Source organism: Apus apus, chromosome 4 (genome assembly GCF_020740795.1).
Source record: "Apus apus isolate bApuApu2 chromosome 4, bApuApu2.pri.cur, whole genome shotgun sequence".
In the NCBI taxonomy this organism is placed as follows: domain Eukaryota; kingdom Metazoa; phylum Chordata; class Aves; order Apodiformes; family Apodidae; genus Apus; species Apus apus.
Genome location: NC_067285.1, coordinates 88,561,690 through 88,582,033, shown reverse-complemented (window position 1 = coordinate 88,582,033; position 20,344 = coordinate 88,561,690). Strand labels below are relative to the sequence as shown.

Here is a 20,344-nt window from a genome sequence, read left to right as displayed (position 1 = left end):
CCAGTCTTGACAGTCCCATGAATGGCTAGAACACCCTCCAGCAAAAAGCCTTCACTGTATTAACTACTGTTTTGTCTCTCATTGATAAAATGAATTTTTCATAATTAAAATAAAATTTAGAGATTTTTTTCTCACTTGGTTTCCTTAGGTTTTGCTTCCTCTAGCATAATACAGTGAGAGGATTATGCCAAACAAAACTTGCCCGGTTTTCCCAGCTTTCTCAGAACCAGGTGCAAGTGGCAATAGGGAGGATTGCAGGGTGGACTCTGAGAAGAGGCCAGGGCTGCCCTGTGCTGGACACGGCCGGTTCCAGCCAGCTCCAACAGACCTACCACAGGGCACGGCTGAACCCCACAGACATGATGGAAGCACCTCAGGGAAAAACATGTTTTAAAAAGGGCAAAATGCTTCATGGAGGAGTGAGAGTAAGGAAAAGAGAAGTGCGAGAAATAATCCTGTGAACACCGAGGTGAAAGAAGGAGGGGAGGTGGTGCTTCAGGTGCTAGAGCAGATTCCCCGGCAACCCATGGAAGAGATCCTGGTGGAGTAGGTATCCACTCTGCAGCCTATGGAGGACTCCATGGCAGAGGAGGTGGATATATCCTGAATGAACTGCAGCCTGTGGAGGACCCATGCTAGAACAGGCTTATCCTGAAGGACTGTAGCCCACAGAGAGGACCCACAGGGGAACTGTTCTGGAATGACTGCAGCCCATGCAGGGAGCCAACACTGAAGCAGGGGAAAGTGTGAGGAGGAAGCAGTGGCGAAGAGGAACTGTTATGGACTGACCACAACCCCCATTTCCCATCCCCACTCTTCCATTCACAGCAGGGAGGAGGTAGAGGAGTTGAGAATGGAGTGAAGCTGAGCCTGGGAAGAAGGGTGGGGGAAAGGTGGTGTAGTTCATGTATCTGTTTCTCAACATCTAACTCTCTTTTTAATTTGCAGTATATTCAATTAAATTTCCCCAAGTCAAGACTGTTTTGCCCATTACAGTAATTGGTAAGTGATCTCCCTGTCCTTACCTAAGCCCATATGCTTTTCCATCTTATTTTCTCCCTTTTTCCTGTTGAGGAAAGGGAGCGAGAGAGCACCTCGGTGGGCATCTGGCAGCCAGCCAAGGTCAATTCACAACAATATTGTCCAGTTAGCTTAAATATCTACTTTGAGAAAAAACGGTTTGTGTCGTGATAGGCTCTATGCTAAGTAGAATCAACATGCAAAACTATTTATTAGGCAGAACTTATCTAAAGATAGTCGAAAATGCTTAGATAACTTAGTTTTGAAAACTTGTTTTGTCACTAGTAGTTATGCAAATCCTCCATATCTGTACTGAAGTGTACCAAAGCTTTAATGTGTATGATATAACAGCACAGAAAAAGAACAAAAGGGATCATCCTATTCATATATTTACAAAGTATGTACATCATTCAAGTGCTGGGACAGCTCAAGATGTCTTTAAGGCTATTAAGTTTGTAAGATTTTTTCCTCAAAATTATATCACTCCCTTTTAAACTGTAGAAAGACTCTATTTGCCTATTCACATGAGAGTTTTGGTTGTTACGTAACTGTGTTCAGCTGGACTCCATTAAAAATTATAAATATGTCACAACCAAGACTGGTAACATACACTATAGGTTCATGATGCCTCTGAAAACTAAAAGTAAAGTCAAGCTAAATTAGATCATTCACCACAACTTTTGTAGACTTGCTTCTGTAAGAACTAATCTATGGTTAATTCCAGTTTGGCGATCAAGGCATTTTGCTTTGAGTCATCTAAAGTGTTTTGAAAACCAAATCTCAGAGGAAAAAAAAATTCCACAAATTTTGTAACATCCACACTGCTTTGATCTAAAGGAACCTTTTGTCTTCTAGAACTGCCAAAACCAAAACAGATTAATTCCCTGCTAGCATAGGATCAAGTTCAGCAGTGACACTATCATCACTTCCATGACATTTTTTGTTCCCTTTGCAACTGATAAACTTTTGAGTTGTACCCTGGAAATAGAAAGCTGGTAGCTAAAAGTATCCATAAAGCACGCAGGAAGTGAAGGAAAAGACAATGGGAATACTTCACACTCTGTTGTAAAACTGCAATGTTACAAACAACTGTCAAGCAGCAGGGGCCCCATTTCTAACGTCTTTCTTGAAGTCAGGACCAAAATGTCCTTGATGAGCTGACAAATATTTGTGTCTCAAGACAGTCAACACAGTTTTTTATAAACACTGTTTGTAGCCAATGCAAAAGAAAAAGTGGGTACAAACAGCAACACCTCCAGTACCAAAACGCAAAATTGACAAAACTGTCAATGTAAAAAGAAGCTTCTCTTCAATCTGTGAAAAGTAAAAACTGGTCCTTTGCAAGAACTGAGATCCTCTACAGTACACTGCAAAATGGAAACAAGGATTAAGAATCCCTTAAGTAAACAGCACTATTAGCTTTTACTTTAGGTGATTATGGGCATAAATGATCCTGCAGATTGTGGGAGATCTGGTTAATCAGATGTCCTTTAAGCATGAAATGTAATGTTTTGATCCCTAAAGAAAGGCTTAACAGGAGTGCCTTTATACAGCTGCAATTCCGCACAAAGACATAATTTCAAGAGGAGTAGCATTAAGCTTTTTACATATACATGTGGGTAGACATTTGACAATCTCATGTCTCCTGAGGGCTCACACTCATGTTTCAGTAACAGCTGTGGCATTCTAAAAACATAAGCAAGGTACTGTCAGAGTTTCTAACAGAAGGTCATGACTTTCCTTAAGTCAATTGTCACAGTCAGAAAAACACTGCACAAGAGAATTGAATGGATGCAGTGGTGCAATACTGCTTCCTCTCAACCATTGTGTGCTTGTCATTTTCTCTGAAAGAGCTTTGGTGCCAAACCAGCCTAGAGCTAACCTAGCCAGTGTTAGAGCCAAGTCAACTCGTCAAGGAGACAGCAAACACCAGCACATGAAAAGAAGCATACAGCATTGTATGGCTGAGCAAAAGGAATGGGGACATCTTAGCACTGCTCAACACTAAATGAAGCCTAGCTGACTTATAACAGCATAAGTGACAAAGTGGAATCACTTTTGACCAGCATCTGTGGATCTCAAATAGAAGTCGGACTCCAATACTAACTGAAAAAAAGTGCTCTGCATTTAGCTCCGTTCAGCTAATGAATTATGCAATTTGAAAGGAATGAGCTAGTCTCAACTTCCCTCTTGTACTCCACAGGTACTAAAGGGAAAGGTAATAAGGCTACTGACCACCTGCAGTAGAGAGAAAAACAATTCATTATCTCCCAGGTCACAGAGAGGGCATTAGCCACGAGGGAAGCATAACTCATATTTTACATCAGAGTTGAATTGTTATAATTTTTTTTAAGGCAATCTGTACCAGCTGCTGTACAGTGAAACACCCCATCCAGTCTGTACCAGACACTTCTTGCTCAGAGCTTAGTGCAGTCATAAATTCTAAGTCAGTTATTCTCCTGACCAAAGAAGATTGCAGAAGGCTGGACTCTTCATCAAGCCACCTCATTTTTTTGGAGCTCCACTTCTTTCACTAAGCTGCTTCCAGATGCTGCCCGTCTTGGCTGAGGCACATACTTGCTTCTTTATTCCCTTGGGCAAGCACAGCTGAGAGCAGGTAAGCTCATTAGCCAAAGCTGAGGCTGAACACCTACCCCCCAGGAGGCGCGAGCTGGCCTGTATTCCAGATCTGGTATTTTGATTAGTCAGTCATTTCCTAATTACAGGAATCTGAGACATATTTCTAAGAACTACTGTTAAATAAACAAAAGGAACTAAATGAAATTAATTTCAGGATTAGATCTATGACTAGAGAGTATTTTCCATGGAATAATTGGGTTGGACAGGATTTTGCTATTGTTTTAAAACATGTGCATGACTTTAGTACTCTTGATAGGCTTTGTCAAAAAAAAAAAAAAAGGAATTAAAAATGGTAGCTTTGACAGGATGACACAGACAGGCATCCAATTTTTTTTTTTGTTACTATTTTGGGGCTTTTTTTTTAACAAATGTGCTCTCAATTAAAGAAAATTATTGCTGGCTTGATTGACAATATTCAAAACAAACAAAAAAATCACAGTGCTTTGCAAAAGACAATAGCTGAGATATTCAACAGGTTATGAATAAGTCAACATAGAAATAGGCTGTCTCTGAGCTGTCTCAGTTGACTCTGGTTAATTACCTTTCTAGAATAGCCAAATTACTCTTCACATCTGCTCAGTAAGAAATTAGGATCTTTTTTCCCAAGTATGTCACAATAATAACCTATACCCATCTCACTTTTAAACAAAATTAACACATCAAATCTCTCCCTGTGAAATTTGTCCAGAAACTATGAGCAGAATACACCACTGCACTTGCTAAGCTGGACACTACAAGTACATGGAACCTATGCCTTGCAAACTGCAGTTTCCTGCTTGGCAGTTGGCAGGTGAAGCTTAAGATGTGGGAGTCAATTCTTAAAGCCCTAGCTAACTAGGGGACTGATCAGTCTAATAAATAATTGTTTTCTCTATTGAAAATTCCCACAACTATGTTTTTCAAAGGTATGTGCTTGTTTCATTACAGCATAGATAGTAATTGTCTGCAAAGTATCATTCACCTTAGCCAGAAATACTGCAACCTGTATCTGCTGATTTTGATAGCACATTTTGCAAAGTATGTATTGCAGAACATGATGTATAACTTCCTGGGCTCTTTCTTTATTCTGAGGGGCTGCTACTGACTCTACTGTCTGTATCACAGGAATTTTCTCTTGAGCATCATATTTTTAAAATACTCAGTAGTGGCTTGTTTCTACCTCTATAGCTCAGGTTGCACTTAAACCTTATAATCACAGTGCTTGCAAGTTGCTTGTACAAACTGAGATTTTTAAATCCTCATACTTCAACTGCTCTTCCCAGTATGGAAAGTCCATTTGTTTCATTCACATCCTTCCATCAACAAATGTAGAAAGCTTCCATCAATGCTCTCTTATAGCTCATTGTTTAATTGACTATGTTAGAGACAAACGACAAGTTTACCCATAAAAATTAGGGCAACATTCTCTCAAATACCATTAAACAAGCTGTTACGTTAAACTTATACAAAATGCTCACGTTCTACTCCCTAAGTGCAAATACATTTTTTATACCATATAATTATAGAAATATTGGTTGAAAAGAGTCTTCTAGAGGTCTCTAGCCAACTTGCTGCTCCAAGTGAGATTGCCATCAGCATCTTGTCATCTGCAACTTTGGCTGAGTCTTAGAAACACCCAAGGATTGGGATACCTCAGCCTCTGTGGGCAATCAGTTCTAATCCTCCACTACCCATCTGGTGAAAAAGCTTCTCCTAATTTCTATTCTGAATTTCTATGATTTTATTTCATTGGAGAGTATAATTAGGATTTTTGAAATTAATCAGTCATAAATAAGGTGAGAAAGATAGATTTTGTGTATGGATGAGTACCTAAATTAATCTTTAACTGTATCAGGCTATTTATCACTTTCTCAAATTCCCATCCCCATAATGATTTCAAATCATGGTATTCATTATGTTGTTTTTTAATTTCTCATGACTGCAAAGCACAACAGTGACTGGAAATCAGGTTCTGTTGTACCAATACTATGACCTTCCAGTTTTTGGACAAGGGTTTACCATTTTAAATAAACAATGGGTCTATAGCCACACCTGGCTGCACTCTTACCTATTATAATCCATGACAGACCATGCAGAAGCATAAAGCAGATCAACCTTAATCAAATATAAAAGCAAATGCTGCTACCAAATATAAGGTGTACCTTTGGAAACAACGTGATCAATCACAATATAAAACAAAACATATAATAACACCTTTATGTTGAAATAACCACGCAAACCATTTTTTAAATTGTTTCAGAGAAGTTGATAGGTCTGAAAAGGAAGTCAGTGGCTGCAATTCTCAGTTAATTATCTGAATATATGTTTTGTTTCATTGCTGCAATCCTGGAAAGCTTCATGCCAGGCTAAGCGTATGACCTCTTAGTCAGTTCATGGTTCAATTTCGACAATAAACATCTGTTTAAACTACAAGCAACAAAGTGTAAAAAACCATAATGGAACCAAAAGGCACAAAGCTGAAAATACTTCAGTTCTTTAACATTTTTAAAGTATACAAACCCATAACTCCAGAAGCACACACATGACATTTAAAAGCCAGGAAAAAAGCTAACTTTGTGGTTATTTTCAAGAAGGGAATCTCCCAGTCTAAAGTAAACCATGCTGCTCAAAGGCCAAGAAGATACACAGAGTTGCAAGGGGGGGTATGACAGTTATTCACAGTATTCCTTACAGTATTAATCTTAACACATACTTTTTCATCAGACTGCATTTGGACACATTATAATCTACAAACAAAATAGTTCCAATACGGAGCCATTAATGTATTAAAGGGAATTAAAATCACAACCTTAGCTAGAGGTAAATGTAAGAAAAGTGATAGCAACCTCATTAAAATTCCCACACTTGCAGTTACCCAAGAGCAGCAACGCACTAGGTGATAAAAGCTAGGAAGCTTTTTCTTCCTTATAAACATAAGTTGTAATGAAAAATCTCTATATATTCTATACAGAGTGTTATAATTCTTAAGAATCTTGGATTCCAGCCAGTACATCTTATACGTCAGATACTTGATGATGCCCTTTCCAAGCTCTGTCCCTGCGCTTGTATGAAACAATAATGGCAAAATAGACAAACTGATGAAAACCAGTTTCTTGCTATCAAATTTACTGAAAATTCACCATGTATTTCTCTTGTAAGTCACTAATTTTGTCGTGTCAACCGCAAATTTAATTTAAATTTCTACTAGACAAGAAAACCTGAAAGGCTCTAGTGAATATTTTGGTTAGTGAAAAAAAATTCATTTTATACTGAGGGCCACATTGCCAAAATTTAAGAGCAGCTTTTTTTCTCTTTATTTAATTTTGAGAAAATGTAGGTATAGGCAAGATAAAGAAACAGAAGCTACTTGTGGAAGTGAAAGCATGAACTCAAGCACCAACAAAATTAAAACTTACCATAATAGTCTGTCTACTCATGCTTGTGTTTGCATAACAAAACAAAACAAAACAAACAAACAAACAAAAAAACAACCCACAAACCACCAAAAAAAACCCACCACAGCTCAGTGGCTAAACTCGCAGCCTGGGATTTAGGAGACCACTGTTTATGTTCTTCTATTTCAATCTGAAAAACCAACATAATTTTCCCTTCAGGAGAAAAGCATGTTGTAACAACATTTTAATTTATTTTTTTTTTAAGGACAAGACAGGGGTCTACTGTGGCTATTATTCCTTATAAGATTGGGTCTATTGCAACTTGTATGTGCAATTAAACAGAAATTAAGCTATAAGACAAAGTGATTTATTACATCGCTGTTTGAGATACTAGGGATTAGGGAGATGCAAATCTGTGGTCTGACTTGGGATGCTGTTACTGGATAGCTTTGCTTCAGTAGAAAAAAAAGTGTCTTTAGCATGAGCAGCACATCCGGGAGAGGCCACGAATTTCTTGTTTCTGTGGCACTTGTGACATATCCCACCCAGCTATCCCAACACTGGTTCTCATAATGCTTTTTTCTATCCAAGAGAAAGCTGGACCAGATTAGTTCTCTGTGGATTCTAGTAGTGGCAGAACAGCAAACACAAAGTAAGAAATGCTGGGTAGAGACAAAAATATTTCTTTCATGTATAAACATAGTTAAATGACAATAGACAGGATTAAGATAACCTCTAGGCTGAGCTGAGGATTGCAAATAAATTAATTTGCTTCACTTCAAAGACGTGCATGAAACATGAAAAGACCCGATGTTCCTCTGCATAACAAGAATATTTGTTATTTAGGAGAGGAGTAAAAGACCCAACCAAACAAACAGAAATGCTATGCTTTTTAAAATGCTTAACAGATCCTCCAATACAGTGACTTGCTTTTGCTAAGACACTTTTCCACTTCGTTCTTCCAAGTAACGGCTTAGGGCTCAGGGTTTTTTCACCCTCCTGCATACTAGTGCAAACTCAGGGAGGAGCTGAACAGAAACCACCCCCGTGTTCATTCGGGGTGCGTGCCTTTTCCTAACACTGTCAAGTACACTCGGAATAACGTCTGTCTCTTCTATCCACCTTGCTCTCTACTCGGCTCTCTTCCTAACGACAGGCTTAGGAGACCCAGCGCTCTCCCTGTACTCCCCAGCAGTACGGCCTGAAGTTGCGTAGCCAGGCTGCTCCTCAGAGGAAAGTTTCTGCAGACCACCTCTTCTGCCCCAGGGTCGCCGGCCACTGACACTCGGGGGCGCGTCCCTCGCCTCCGCCGCAGCCGCCACCTCCCGCCCGCTCCGAGCGCACCAGGCCGGTGCCCCCGGCCCCGCAGGCAGCGGCAGCCCGGCCCTCTCGTGGCCGCAGCGCAGCAGCCCCAAGAAGGGGCTGGAGCCCACGTCGCTGCGGCTCAGCGGCAAGGACAAGCCGCAGGAACCGTGCCGGGCACCAGAGGGACCTGCTTCGGCTTCTGAGGAACAGGTCTTGCTCCTCACAGCGCTGGGGTCTGCCGGGGGGAGGTGGATGCCAAGCGTGGAAAGGTACGGCAGGCGGTCAAGCTTCGTCTTGTTACCTTTTATGTTAGGATCTGAACACTGTCATAGTTTCCACTGAAACATTTTGTGAAATGGCAGAGATTGTTTGCTAGGTGAGAAGTATGAGAGACTAGGCACAGGAGAAAAAGAAAACATATATATATTAAATATTCGTATGCATAAACATCTATAAACATAAGTGAGTGGAAAAAAACAGGCATACATACTGATAGTGCATATTCCCTTAGTTTACAGGATGTTTTTCTAGGAAGAATACCAACCCTCACTTGCTCTCCTTTCTGTTTCCCTAAGTCAGCAGTATTAAACTCGGAGTCTGCTTCATTTGAAATGAAAACATCCCACTCAGTCACACACCTGAGATGTATGTGTACTGACCTGGTCAGCCTCTCACTTCATTGCCTAACTGCAGCCCACTTTTGTTTCAAAGAGAAAAAAAATACCAATAAAATTGTACTGACATTCATCTTAGAAAAATGTCCTTTATTCTTTAAAATAATTACTACTTAGTGCATGGTTCTTTTCTGTTAAGTAATGACTGACATATGAACAAATATTACTGCATATACTTCTGAATTCCATTAATATACACTACTGAACCTACTGGTTCACAGAAGACTCGCTTCCTGATGTTTTTGCTATCAGAAAACTCTCCAATGAACCATCCCAGTGACTTAGGACCATAACCCATGCCTTCAGAAAACATTTAAATGTGAACTCACATAAACTCAAATCCCTCAACAGGAAAAATGTATTCCCTCGCTTGCTTTCCAACAGAGAGGTAACACAGGATATATTTAACCCAGAAACTGGCCTTTGGTAGGGGCCAGCATTACATGCTCAAGAAAAATTCTAAGAATTTAGGGCAAATATAAGGAATAAGAACTTAGGAGTATAACAGCTTTTGGCAACCTAGAATCTTGAACCTTCTCAAGTCATAGGTTGCTACTGGACTATGGTTTTTAAAAGCCCCCAACAGACCAACCCTTCATGAAGTTGTCCTGGTTTGAGCCAGGATGAAGCCACTTTTCCTTCTACTGATTTTTTTTTTTTTTCCTTCAGTAAGCTAGGACTGATAACACTGGAATGTTTTTGTTACTGATGGGACTCCAAGGTCACATCTTTACTCTGCTGGCTCAGGCACTACAGGGAGATCTATCTTTTCCAATGATACTATGATCTTTCTGAACTCATACACTGATGTAATCAGATTCTCTGTTTTGTTCTTTGCTTACTTCATGATGATACCTAACACGCTATGTGCCTTCTCATCAGTCATGGAGCCAGAATGCTGCCTGCATCAAACTGTCAGGTCTTTTTTTTGGTGGCAAAGCTGAGAGTCCAGCATTGTATTACAAATTTCCATTTACCCACTAATCTATCCTTTGCTGGAATTTCTGCCAGTGAAATTCCTTCTGCTTCAACGACTTTTTAAATAATTGATGCCATATGTGCCAAATTTCAGTCCTCTCCAGTTAGTAACTCAGCAATGTCTTACTTTTGTTATTTTAAAGTCTTGAGTGAGTATCATATAGTCACAATGTTTATCACTTATCTTACTAATGTGTTCTAACGTCTTTATTGCTTCACCAGTAAAGCAAATCCAGTGCTAGGGATACTAACACCAAAAATATTACAGCCACATGAATGCCAGTTCAGACGTGTTCAGAGAATTTTGATTGGTTTTCACTTGCAGTCTCTATGTTGTATGACATATCATTTCTTTTTAACACCCTGCATAAAACCAGCATAAAGTACAAGTTACAGACGCTTGCTAAATAATCAGAAATGCGTTCACCTGCCCACATTTGAACCAAATGAAAGTTGTACTGATGTATGATCCGCTAGTGTGCACTGATGATAATGGAAAATCAGCCTCACACCATTTAGACATTAATTTCCTTATAAGATATGCCTAAAACCATTGAACCCCCATTTTACATGGGTTCAAAAGTAATTACATGTATTAATGGGAGAATGTTCATCAGGACTCACTGCAGGTCACTGGAATCTGCTACCATATAATATGGAAGTGTCTCTGTATACTAACCCTAGTTTGCTCTTCTTTAGGCATGTGCTAATGTTTGCAGTTGAATCCAGACACTAAGCAAGAGAGACTTAACTTTATCTACTACCCCCATTCCCATGTGGTCATTAAGTTTTATTTATAAAAAAACCCCACGACTTTTTACTCCAAAAGGTTATTCCCGTCTCACTATTCCAAAACTTATTTATATCTCATCTCCCAGTTATTCCCCTTCTCCCTCCAAATCAGAATACATAAGAACTTCCTGTAGACATTAGACCATGTTCTTTGTTACCTTAGAGTTCTCTCCAAGAATCAAAGATTAGTGGGAAAAGAGAGATCAAAGAGACTGAGGGCAAGTGCAAGGAGTTGTCCTGGTCAAACCATGGCAGGAGTAAATTTGGAAAGGCCAGGACAAACGAGGTAGTGAGAAGCCCTGTATACTCATCAAAATCCCCTACTTTCTAGTCAAATATTTGAAAAATATTTAAAAGTTTAGAAATCCAGACCTAAGGTTGGCCTGATCACTGTAGCACTGTTCCTGCATCAATAGTCCTAAAAGAGAAAAATACCACCTCCCATACATGCTTATACACATGTTACATCCATCTCAAGAGTTAAATCCAACATGATAAAGGAAAAAAGTTTTACATTGTTTCATCTATATTTTCTGGAATTCCAGGTACCACAAATATGATGTTTAGGCAGATGAATACAAATACAAACACAGAATGTTACACAGTGTATCTATACCAGGTATTAAGACCGCAGTGCAAAGACATCATCTTCTAGAATAGGAACAGTTAGACACCACAACACATTGAAAACCTAGTTAAGAAAACAGACAGTATATTTCCCTACAGTTTAGCTCAACATTAACCACCAAGCTACTGACTTTGAGGTGTCCTTTAATACAGTAATTATTGAAAATCCTACAGGTTGGAAGTACCTGTAGCATAGCACATTACACTTCTACATTGTTCCTTGGCATGGTGATAATTAATCAGGTTACCAAAAGAAGTAAATAAATTAATCACTAATAGGATAGAAGTGTGCATTTATAAACACTTGTTCTGAGTTTGGGATGTGAGGGGATAAAACAAGAGATAAATCTGTTCAATAAAAATAATTTAGCAAACAGAACCTACAGAAAGACTGCACCATCCAAATGGCCTGTGGAGTCACTACAGTCTAGGGAACAGAATAAAATATTGACAGATAATTGATTCACAGTCAGTTATTTCTGAAAGCTAATTTTGAGTGACGAAATAAGGTATCACTAAAAAGTCCTCAAAAGGAATCTCTTCTGTGTACCAGGTTTTAAAAAAAGGAAGTCCTATCAAAAGTTTTCCCTACTTCGCTACAGAAAGAACAAGAAAAAGACGTAATAGAGCTATTTCCCAACTTTTATCTGCCTCTTTAATGATGGAGGGAGCAGGGACAAACTCCTAATGTGAGAATGATTTAAAAAACAAAACCAAACACAGCATACCAAAAAAATCAGATAACTAATATCAGGTCTTTTAACTTGACTGAGCACATATCCAATAGCGGAATGACGCACAGACCTCCTCCTCAAAACAACATATAATTCATTAGCCTCTCAGAAGTGATCACCACTGTCAGATACTATCTCTTCAGTTTCACTTTATAGAAATTTCAAAAATACATTTCACAGAATGTGCAATTTATAGGTTACTGACTGTCTCCTTTCATCTATTTCAGATCACTCTATGACCTGGAGTAAGTTTTGCTTAGTGCCCTAGTGGGATCAAGAGCAAAGGAACAATATGCAATTCAAGAGAAAAAACCTCATTTTAATATGTTACCCTAGTGCTTCAGTTGTTAGCAAAACAATACCAAGGAGTCTTTCATTGCCACTGACATGATGAATCAAGTATATTATGATAGCATTAATGTAATGCACCTACTTTCATAGTAAAAAAAACCCAAAAGCTGATCACAGTTAATTGTTACTATACTCTCTAGACATTTTGATTATAGTCCTCTGAAATGTCACTGGAATTTTATTGATACAAAGACTACCTGCCTCAAATTTAGAATAGAATTTATCCATTAATATAGAAAAAGCTTTTAATGTAATTACATCCCAAGTTCATAAAGGTACTTGCCACATACATGATTTTAAATAAACACAGAAAATTAAATCTATAAACTGAATACAGCCACTCACTTGCAGCCTTCGTAAGCATGTCTGATTATCATCAGTTAAAGGATGTATTTTAAGTATTCACACCAATAATTTACTGCATCTTCCTCAATGGGGTCAATCAGATGTTCTGATAAGAAACCAATTGCTTGCAACATGGAATGTGCACAACAAAATAAATTATCAAAAGGAACACATTCCTCAGCACTCATGGGAACACACTGAGAAGCATACCAACAGTATGTTCTGTACTTCTTGAGTGAGAATTATGGAGGCAAATAAAATGTAAACTTACTTTTTTTCTGATCCATTTTTTGTGACACAGGTGGATGAGTAGAACTTAATTCTGGTAGAGTGGTAATCCTCTCTGCATTGTTCAAGGAGGCATCTGTAGACCACAAAGTCACCTCCTCTGCAGTGGCAAACAGCTGGGTGCTGTCTTCAGAGCCCTCTGCCAAAGCAGCATCAAACTTAGGGTGAGGACTGAGCACTGTGGCTTGAGTTCCAACAGCAAATGAATTTTCCTGGAAAGTCTCCCTAAATATATTTGAGTTCTTGTTCATTTGGTTAATGTGGGATAAAGGCGTGGTGGTCCAAGAAGAGGGCTGTGTGCTGAGATCCACTGATGGATCAGGCTTGGAACTGTTTTCAAACATGTTTGGCAAAAGAACTTCAGATGTTTCAATGTCACCATTAACTGAGAGGACCTCACTCCCATTTGAGTAAAAGCATGTTTTTTCTAATACCCCTGGAAGAAAGGAAAACAAAGCATCAAAATTACCACCATCAGGAAGGATAAGTGTTAACAATTTGTTTTAGAAGGTTAGTAATAAGCAGAATGACATAAATTTAAAAAGTAATATTTATTTATTTCAAAGTTAAAATTAAAGAGAACGAAAGTTAAAACTGTAAATTCCAAAAGCAATTTTTGCCACTAGCTAGTCATATAAAAGAGTGTAGCAAGCATAATAAACAAAGTTCAGCCAGACTTGATTACAAATAGTCAAAAAGAATCCCTCAAAACAAAGTATCTCCCATCTGTTTTAAATATCCTGGCAACAATGTATAACTTTAATAGCTTTTCTTGTTGTCTACTTCTAACTGTGATATTTAAGCACTCTTCTCACATTGTTTCAAGACAATAAAGTAAAAACAAGCCTAAATCCAAAGGAAAGTCCTGAAACATGGCTTCCTCCAGCTGGGCTCCATGTGGAAAGAAGTTAAGTTTCTGCTTACCCTTTCATCTCCTTTCTTTTCTCACCCTTACTGCTAGCTACAAGCACTCAAGCCAAAAAGATGTTCACACCTGAAGTGCATTAGCAAGAATTCACCTCCATTTGTTCTCTACAAACTCTCTGAACTCAAGGCAGATCACACATATTCTTCTTTTCATTCTGATGTGCAAACCAGTTTTTCCCAAGCTTTCATATTGATTTTATCCTTCATTAGCTGCTTGGTACAGATAACTCTTCAAGTTCACACAACACCTACCACCATCTCTCCGGACCTTAATTTTCAGTTTGGTGATTGCATTTACCAACATGGCTAGTGACATGATCATCTCTCAGCCAGGCATCATTCACCCACCACCTCTTCTGACCCTCTTCCTTAGCCAAACCCACTGCTCTGCCAACTCCAGGCACCACATGCAGCCCCTTTCCACTGCTGTTACTGAAACCCCCTTCTTCAGTTGACTGCTCTGAAATTCAAGGACTGGGTAGGAGGAAATCTTTATTCATCACAGCTACAAATAACTAACAATGCCAGAAGAAACCAACTTCCAGTTACAGACTGAAGTGACTTTGGGTTAGGAAAGCTTTGCAGGGTAAGAAGAAAAGAGAACTAGAAGAGCTGAGAAGAGACAATCTTAGCATTTTTCATTGAGTAACCTTTAACTACAGCAACTGCAAAAAGCAAGACAAACTTTTAAGATTGCTGAAATCATAGAATGGTTTGGGTTGGAAGAGACATTAAAGATCATCTAGTTCCAAACCAGATGGGGAGGGACACCTCCCACTAGATCAAGTTGCTCAAAGTCCTGTCCAATCTAGCCTTGAACACTTCCAGACATGGCGCACCCACAACTTCCCTGGGCAACCTGTTCCAATGTCTCACCATCCCCTCAGTCTGAATTACTTCCTATGTCTAACCAAAATCCAGCTTAAAGCCATTACTCCTTGTCCAGTTATTACATGCCCTTGTAGAAAGTCCCTCTCCAGCTTTCCTGTAGGCCCCTGCTGGTACTGGAAGGCTGCTATAAGGTCTCCCCAGAGCCTTCTCTTCTCCAGGCTGAACAACCTCTCTGTCTTCACAGGAGAGGTGCTCCAGGCCTTTGATCATCTTTGTGGCTCTCCTCTAGCCTCACTCCAAGAGTTGCATGTGCTTTCTGTGTTGGGGGCGCTCAGACTGGACACTGTACTCCACATGGGGTGTCAGCTCATGCTGAAATATAATTGGGTTCAATGAAACAAGTTACCATTTCAGATTTACCATATTCTTGTTTATCCAGCCTGGGTTGTTTTGGCTCCAGTGTCACTAACAGCGAGTAAATCATTGTGTCTAACTACTACTGGAAGAACCCAGGGGAACTTAAAAGTATACACATGTTAAGGTTTCTGTTTTTCCACCAGCAAATGTTCATAATTCATTGGGATTTAGAAGAATTTACTGCATGTATTTTACAGAAGAAACTAAAAATCTCCCACCTGCAAATTATTTCAGCAGCATTTTTTTTTACTTGAGTCCCCTTGTCAGGCCAAATGGGAAGAATGAATGTGCCCTGGTTTCACAAATAGGAACAAGTAGTAATATGATTTGCTAAAATCAAAGGAATTTTGACTGATCATGCTCAGAAATTGAGCTCACTTGTATGTAGCTTTACTTGGATGCTTTGATTCCAAATAAAGCTTTGAATCCCTCTGATTCCGAAGCCTACTTTGTTCCAGGTTTCAAATTCAATAGTTTTTTCTGTAGTTTTCAAAAAGTTAAAATGGTCATTTTTTCCTCCTTTGGAAAAGTGCTTAACTTTTTTCTATAACTCAAGAATAGCTGAGGGGATCTTTGTCATATTCTCTCTCCTCCTCCCTAGGCTTCTCTCTTCTCCTCCACTCAACACAAAAATAGAAAAAGTCTGGAAAGTATTCGTCCCAAAGAGCTAGGAATAATTATTTAACATGAAAATAAAAAAATATTTGCTGCTCATGTGTCACTCAGTAGTACAGCAGACCACATATTAGAAGACATCTAAAGTCATAGAATCATGGAATCCTTAAGGCTGGAAAAGACCTTGAAGATCACCAAGTCCAACCATGAGCCCTACACCCCTGTGACCCCTAAGCCATCTCCTAAAGCACCATGTCTACCCATTTTTTAGAACCTCCAGGGACGGTGCCTCCACGACCTCCCTGGGCAGCCTGTTCCAGTGCCTCACCACACTTCCTAATATCCAGTCTGAACCTTCCCTGTCACAACTTGACCCCATTTGCTCTCGTCCTATCACTGGTCAGTAGGCCAACACCCACCTCACTACAACCTCCTTTGAGGTAGTTGTAGAGGGCAATGAGGTCTCCCATCAGCCTCCTCCTCTCCAGGCTGAACAGCCCCAGCTCCCTCAGCCTCTCCTCATATGACCTGTTCTCCAGACCCCTAATCAGCCTAGTTGCCCTTCTCTGCACCCTCTCCAGTATCTCGATGTCCTTCCTATACCACAGTACCCAAAACTGCACACAGTGCTCAAGGTGTAGCCTCACCAAGGCCAAGTATATGGGCAGGATCACCTCTTTGGTCCTGCTGGTTACACTGTTCCCGATGCAGGCCACGCTGGTGTTGGCCACCTGGGCACACTGCTGGCTCATGTTCAGCCAGTTGTCAATCAATACCCCCAGATCCCTCTCAGCTGGGCTGCTCTCCAGCCACTCCTCCCCAGGCCTGTAGGGCTGCTGGGGTTTGTTGTGGCTGAAGTGCAGGACCTGACAAGTCTTTAAATAAGTTTAATAAAATATTTTGGTTTAATATAGTGGACCAATAAATCCTGTTAATAAAAACATTGTGTTAGCCACTGGATCCTATCCTCACTTAGCCTTTTTTCATTCTTTTTCTAGAACTACAAGCAATAGCTATGTCTATCACTACCCATAAGATCATTCAGTTCTTTCACTGAGATCCCCAAATGCTTGTTTGCTTCTTCAAACAATCTTTCCAATAACAGCTTTTTTTTTATTATTTTCACTGTTTTTAGTGATAACAACTGCCCTTCTCTTCTTGACAGGTGTACCACACAATGAACCTCTTCTGCACAGAAAGGTTTCCCAATCATATAATCTCAGCTGACAATTAGTATTATTAAAATTCTTTTTAACAGGCTTTTTTTCCCACAGAATAAGATGAGCCTGGGCTCTAGTGTATGTGCCCTTGAGACAAGTAAGTGTAGACCTCTGTTTGACATTCCCCACTGGCTAGCTCTAGATGACAACTCTGTTTCCACTTACTACATGAGGAGACACCTTGTTCTCCCCCCATGTTTTCCTCCTACCCTCTCATCTTCCCAATGCACAGAAGGGAACTCAGAACACTTAATTCCAGGCTATAGGGTCAGCTCACTGAGTTAGACTCCCCTTTGCTTTGATTCTAATCCTTCTTCCCCCTAAAAAACACTACTGTATATCTTCATTCTTAAATTAAGCTATTTGGGGATTTTTTTTATAGCATCAAAAGCCCTGGAGAAACTATTTAAATTTGAAGATACCTAAGAAAATAGCGTGATGCTTCAAAACAATCAATTTTTTTAATCTCCTCAGTTATGAGAAATTAATTGCCCTCTATTGATGTCTGCTAATAGCAGACAGGCATTTTATTCCTGTGTACCTGCACACTGTATCCAACCATTCTTCAGATGTGAGTTGATACAGAGCTGTAGACAGGAAATCATAAGCTAGACAGTTCGTTAGTTGAGAAGTAGCTGTAATCATTTTGCATTTGTGTCTCCAGGTACAGCTGGACATCTCCACATGACAGAAATAGACAGCATGCTAGTCTTCACTGTGCTTGGTGCAAAACCAAGGAACTGGCAGCAAGCTCATTCTGTTGGAAGCAATGCTTTGCACACAGCTTTACTGATCATTTTTCAGTTGCTGTTCACTGGTGGGGAATTAATGTTTTATTTAAAGATCTGAAATGGACAGTTAGGAGATTTAAGAAATAGTCACACTGTTCAAGCTGTTAAATGGAGAAGTTGGCAGTGTACACTCTGGGTGATTTCTACCAGTTTACAGCAGGAAATCTCAAAAAGACCAGGTTTGTGTAAAAAGCTAATGAAACAGACCAAAGCAGCCTACCAAAGTATCTGTAGTGGATGAGGCAGTTAAACACTGGGAATAAAACCCTGGTTCACTACTATAACTAACCAGCATATAACCACTGATATTTTCTTCTGCAGGGTCTGTCCCTGTGATTCCACACTCTGAAGAAATGGGGACATCACTTACAATATTGAGGTCCCAGAGAATACCAAATCATTGCATATCAGTTGAGCTGCAGTAATAGGTTTTATCCTACTCCTCTTCTCAGGTAAAAACATTACCTTAAAGTGCTTACCAGCTACCCAAGGGGGCAAAAAGGAGTCCGTTTTAATTTTTTTTTTTTTTTTTTTTTTTTTTTTTGTAAATTAGCAGGCAACTTAGGCAAATAATTAATCAGTTTCCAGATTAAATGGAATGTGAAATAGACTTTGTGGAAGGCATCCTTTAAAGAAGCTGTAGATCAAAGTCAGGGTCCTAAGGCTGTGTGCAGAGAAAGGTGAGATTTTCCCTTCCAAATTCTGGCGTCCAGGCAACAAACTCTCAGCAAAAAAATCAGGATCACACTAAAGGGCTGGAGGGGAAGACAGTAGCTGCCTTTCATATTAGTAGCTGTTGCTGCCTGAAACTTTCCAGTTACAGTTATAACACTGTGATCTAATTAAAAAAATCTTTTCTGGTGTCCTTTTTTTCTGTCTCTTGAGCAAGATGTGTCATGTAACTAGAAATTTCTATGTAAAAAGCTTTTCTTAACCTAATAAATTAAATGTAACATACACATAATGGCTCTATTGCAATTCAGAAACTAATCCTGAACTCTATGCCTGTTTTAAACCCTCACTTTGCCCTGACTAATGAAAGAAAGCCCATGATTCCCACAGGCTCCTTGGGAATCAATTATGCCACACCCGAATCCATGCTTCAGGCACTGTGACCTTCTGTCCATCTGTGCTGTGTGGACTGCCGAACTTTCATTACTTTTCTCTAGAGTGTAAGAACAATTCCCCACTCATCTCAGTGATGTCTCAGCAAGCATTCTGACCTGGAGCTGTATTCCAGATGTATCCATAAAGAAGGCTTGCTAGACTAAATTAGTTCATATAGATGGATGCAATACAGGCTAGTCTGGGATATACTCCTTTGGACATTCCCCATAACATAGCTGTGTTAGCAAGATCAAATTAAAGAACCAGCAGATCATTTAGCTGATGATTAGCATCTTCCATCAGAAAAACTCCCAGGACTGAACGGTTTATTTACATGTTAGTGTTAAACCCCTGAATTTACACCACCTGTCTCACAGCAAATATTACCATTGTTTGACAATGGAATTGTTTCTGTTTCATGTTGGTATCACAATTACAACTTTTGAATCTCCATGTTGCTAGCCACTTTAGACTTTGAGGATGCATCATATGGCTCAAGGCTCAACATCACCTGGAGAACTACCAGCGACTCCAAATAGTTCAGGGATCAAGATCCTTTTACTCTAGAGTAGAACTATAACTCCCTGCACCTTTCACTTCCTCTGTGTGGCAAAAAGTTCCTTATGGGACAGTATGGGTTCCCAGATTGATACAGGAGTCTTGATATATGCATGTTACCTATGAATGTGGAAGATCTGACAGCCACAAAGCTAAGCCTAGCAGTTTTACTATAATGTACTTTTCCTGATGTTTATTCTGTGAAGGATACACAGCTCTTTCTGGGTTCTCAGGAAGAGAAGGGAAAGGAGAATACAGGTCTCACAGATAATATAATAGTAATGATCATTGTTCAACCAGTGACATGCAAGAACATTGACAGCATCTCTCAGGTGGACAGATTTCCCAAAAAATAGAATGATTGGAGAACCACCCAGGTTGGTTTGTACTTATACAGGGATAATAAAAATGTAACTATTAGAGTAAGCTTTGTTTTTAAGGACAGTAAGATGAAAATGCTAAATACAAACCATCACACATAATGCTTATAATTCTCACTGAGAATCAAAATTCATCTCAAAATACATGTCAGGGACAAAATAGAAACATTGCATGCTGATAATGTCAGGACAGTGAGAACCAAAACCTCGATTATTTGTGTATCCACAGTCAACAGTGCATCTTAAAGACTTTAATTGTAGTCTTCATGCCCACCAGTGTTTACTGACTAACAAAATTTTTAAGTATCATTTTGCAAAATGTAAGAATGCCTAATATTTTGCATAGATAAGAGGGTATGCTGCTTGCCTG

At 39.4% G+C, this 20,344-nt stretch overlaps 1 protein-coding gene across 1 annotated transcript in view; it reads right to left on the bottom strand.

The window, feature by feature from the left end:
* Nucleotides 1–20,344, bottom strand: part of CORIN (corin, serine peptidase) — a 112,999-nt gene that overhangs the window by 73,307 nt on the left and 19,348 nt on the right. Inside the window, exon 3 of the mRNA XM_051617632.1 lies at nt 13,112–13,564. Within this exon, the coding sequence (XP_051473592.1) occupies nt 13,112–13,564 (453 nt within the window). The remainder of the gene's footprint in view (nt 1–13,111; nt 13,565–20,344) is intronic.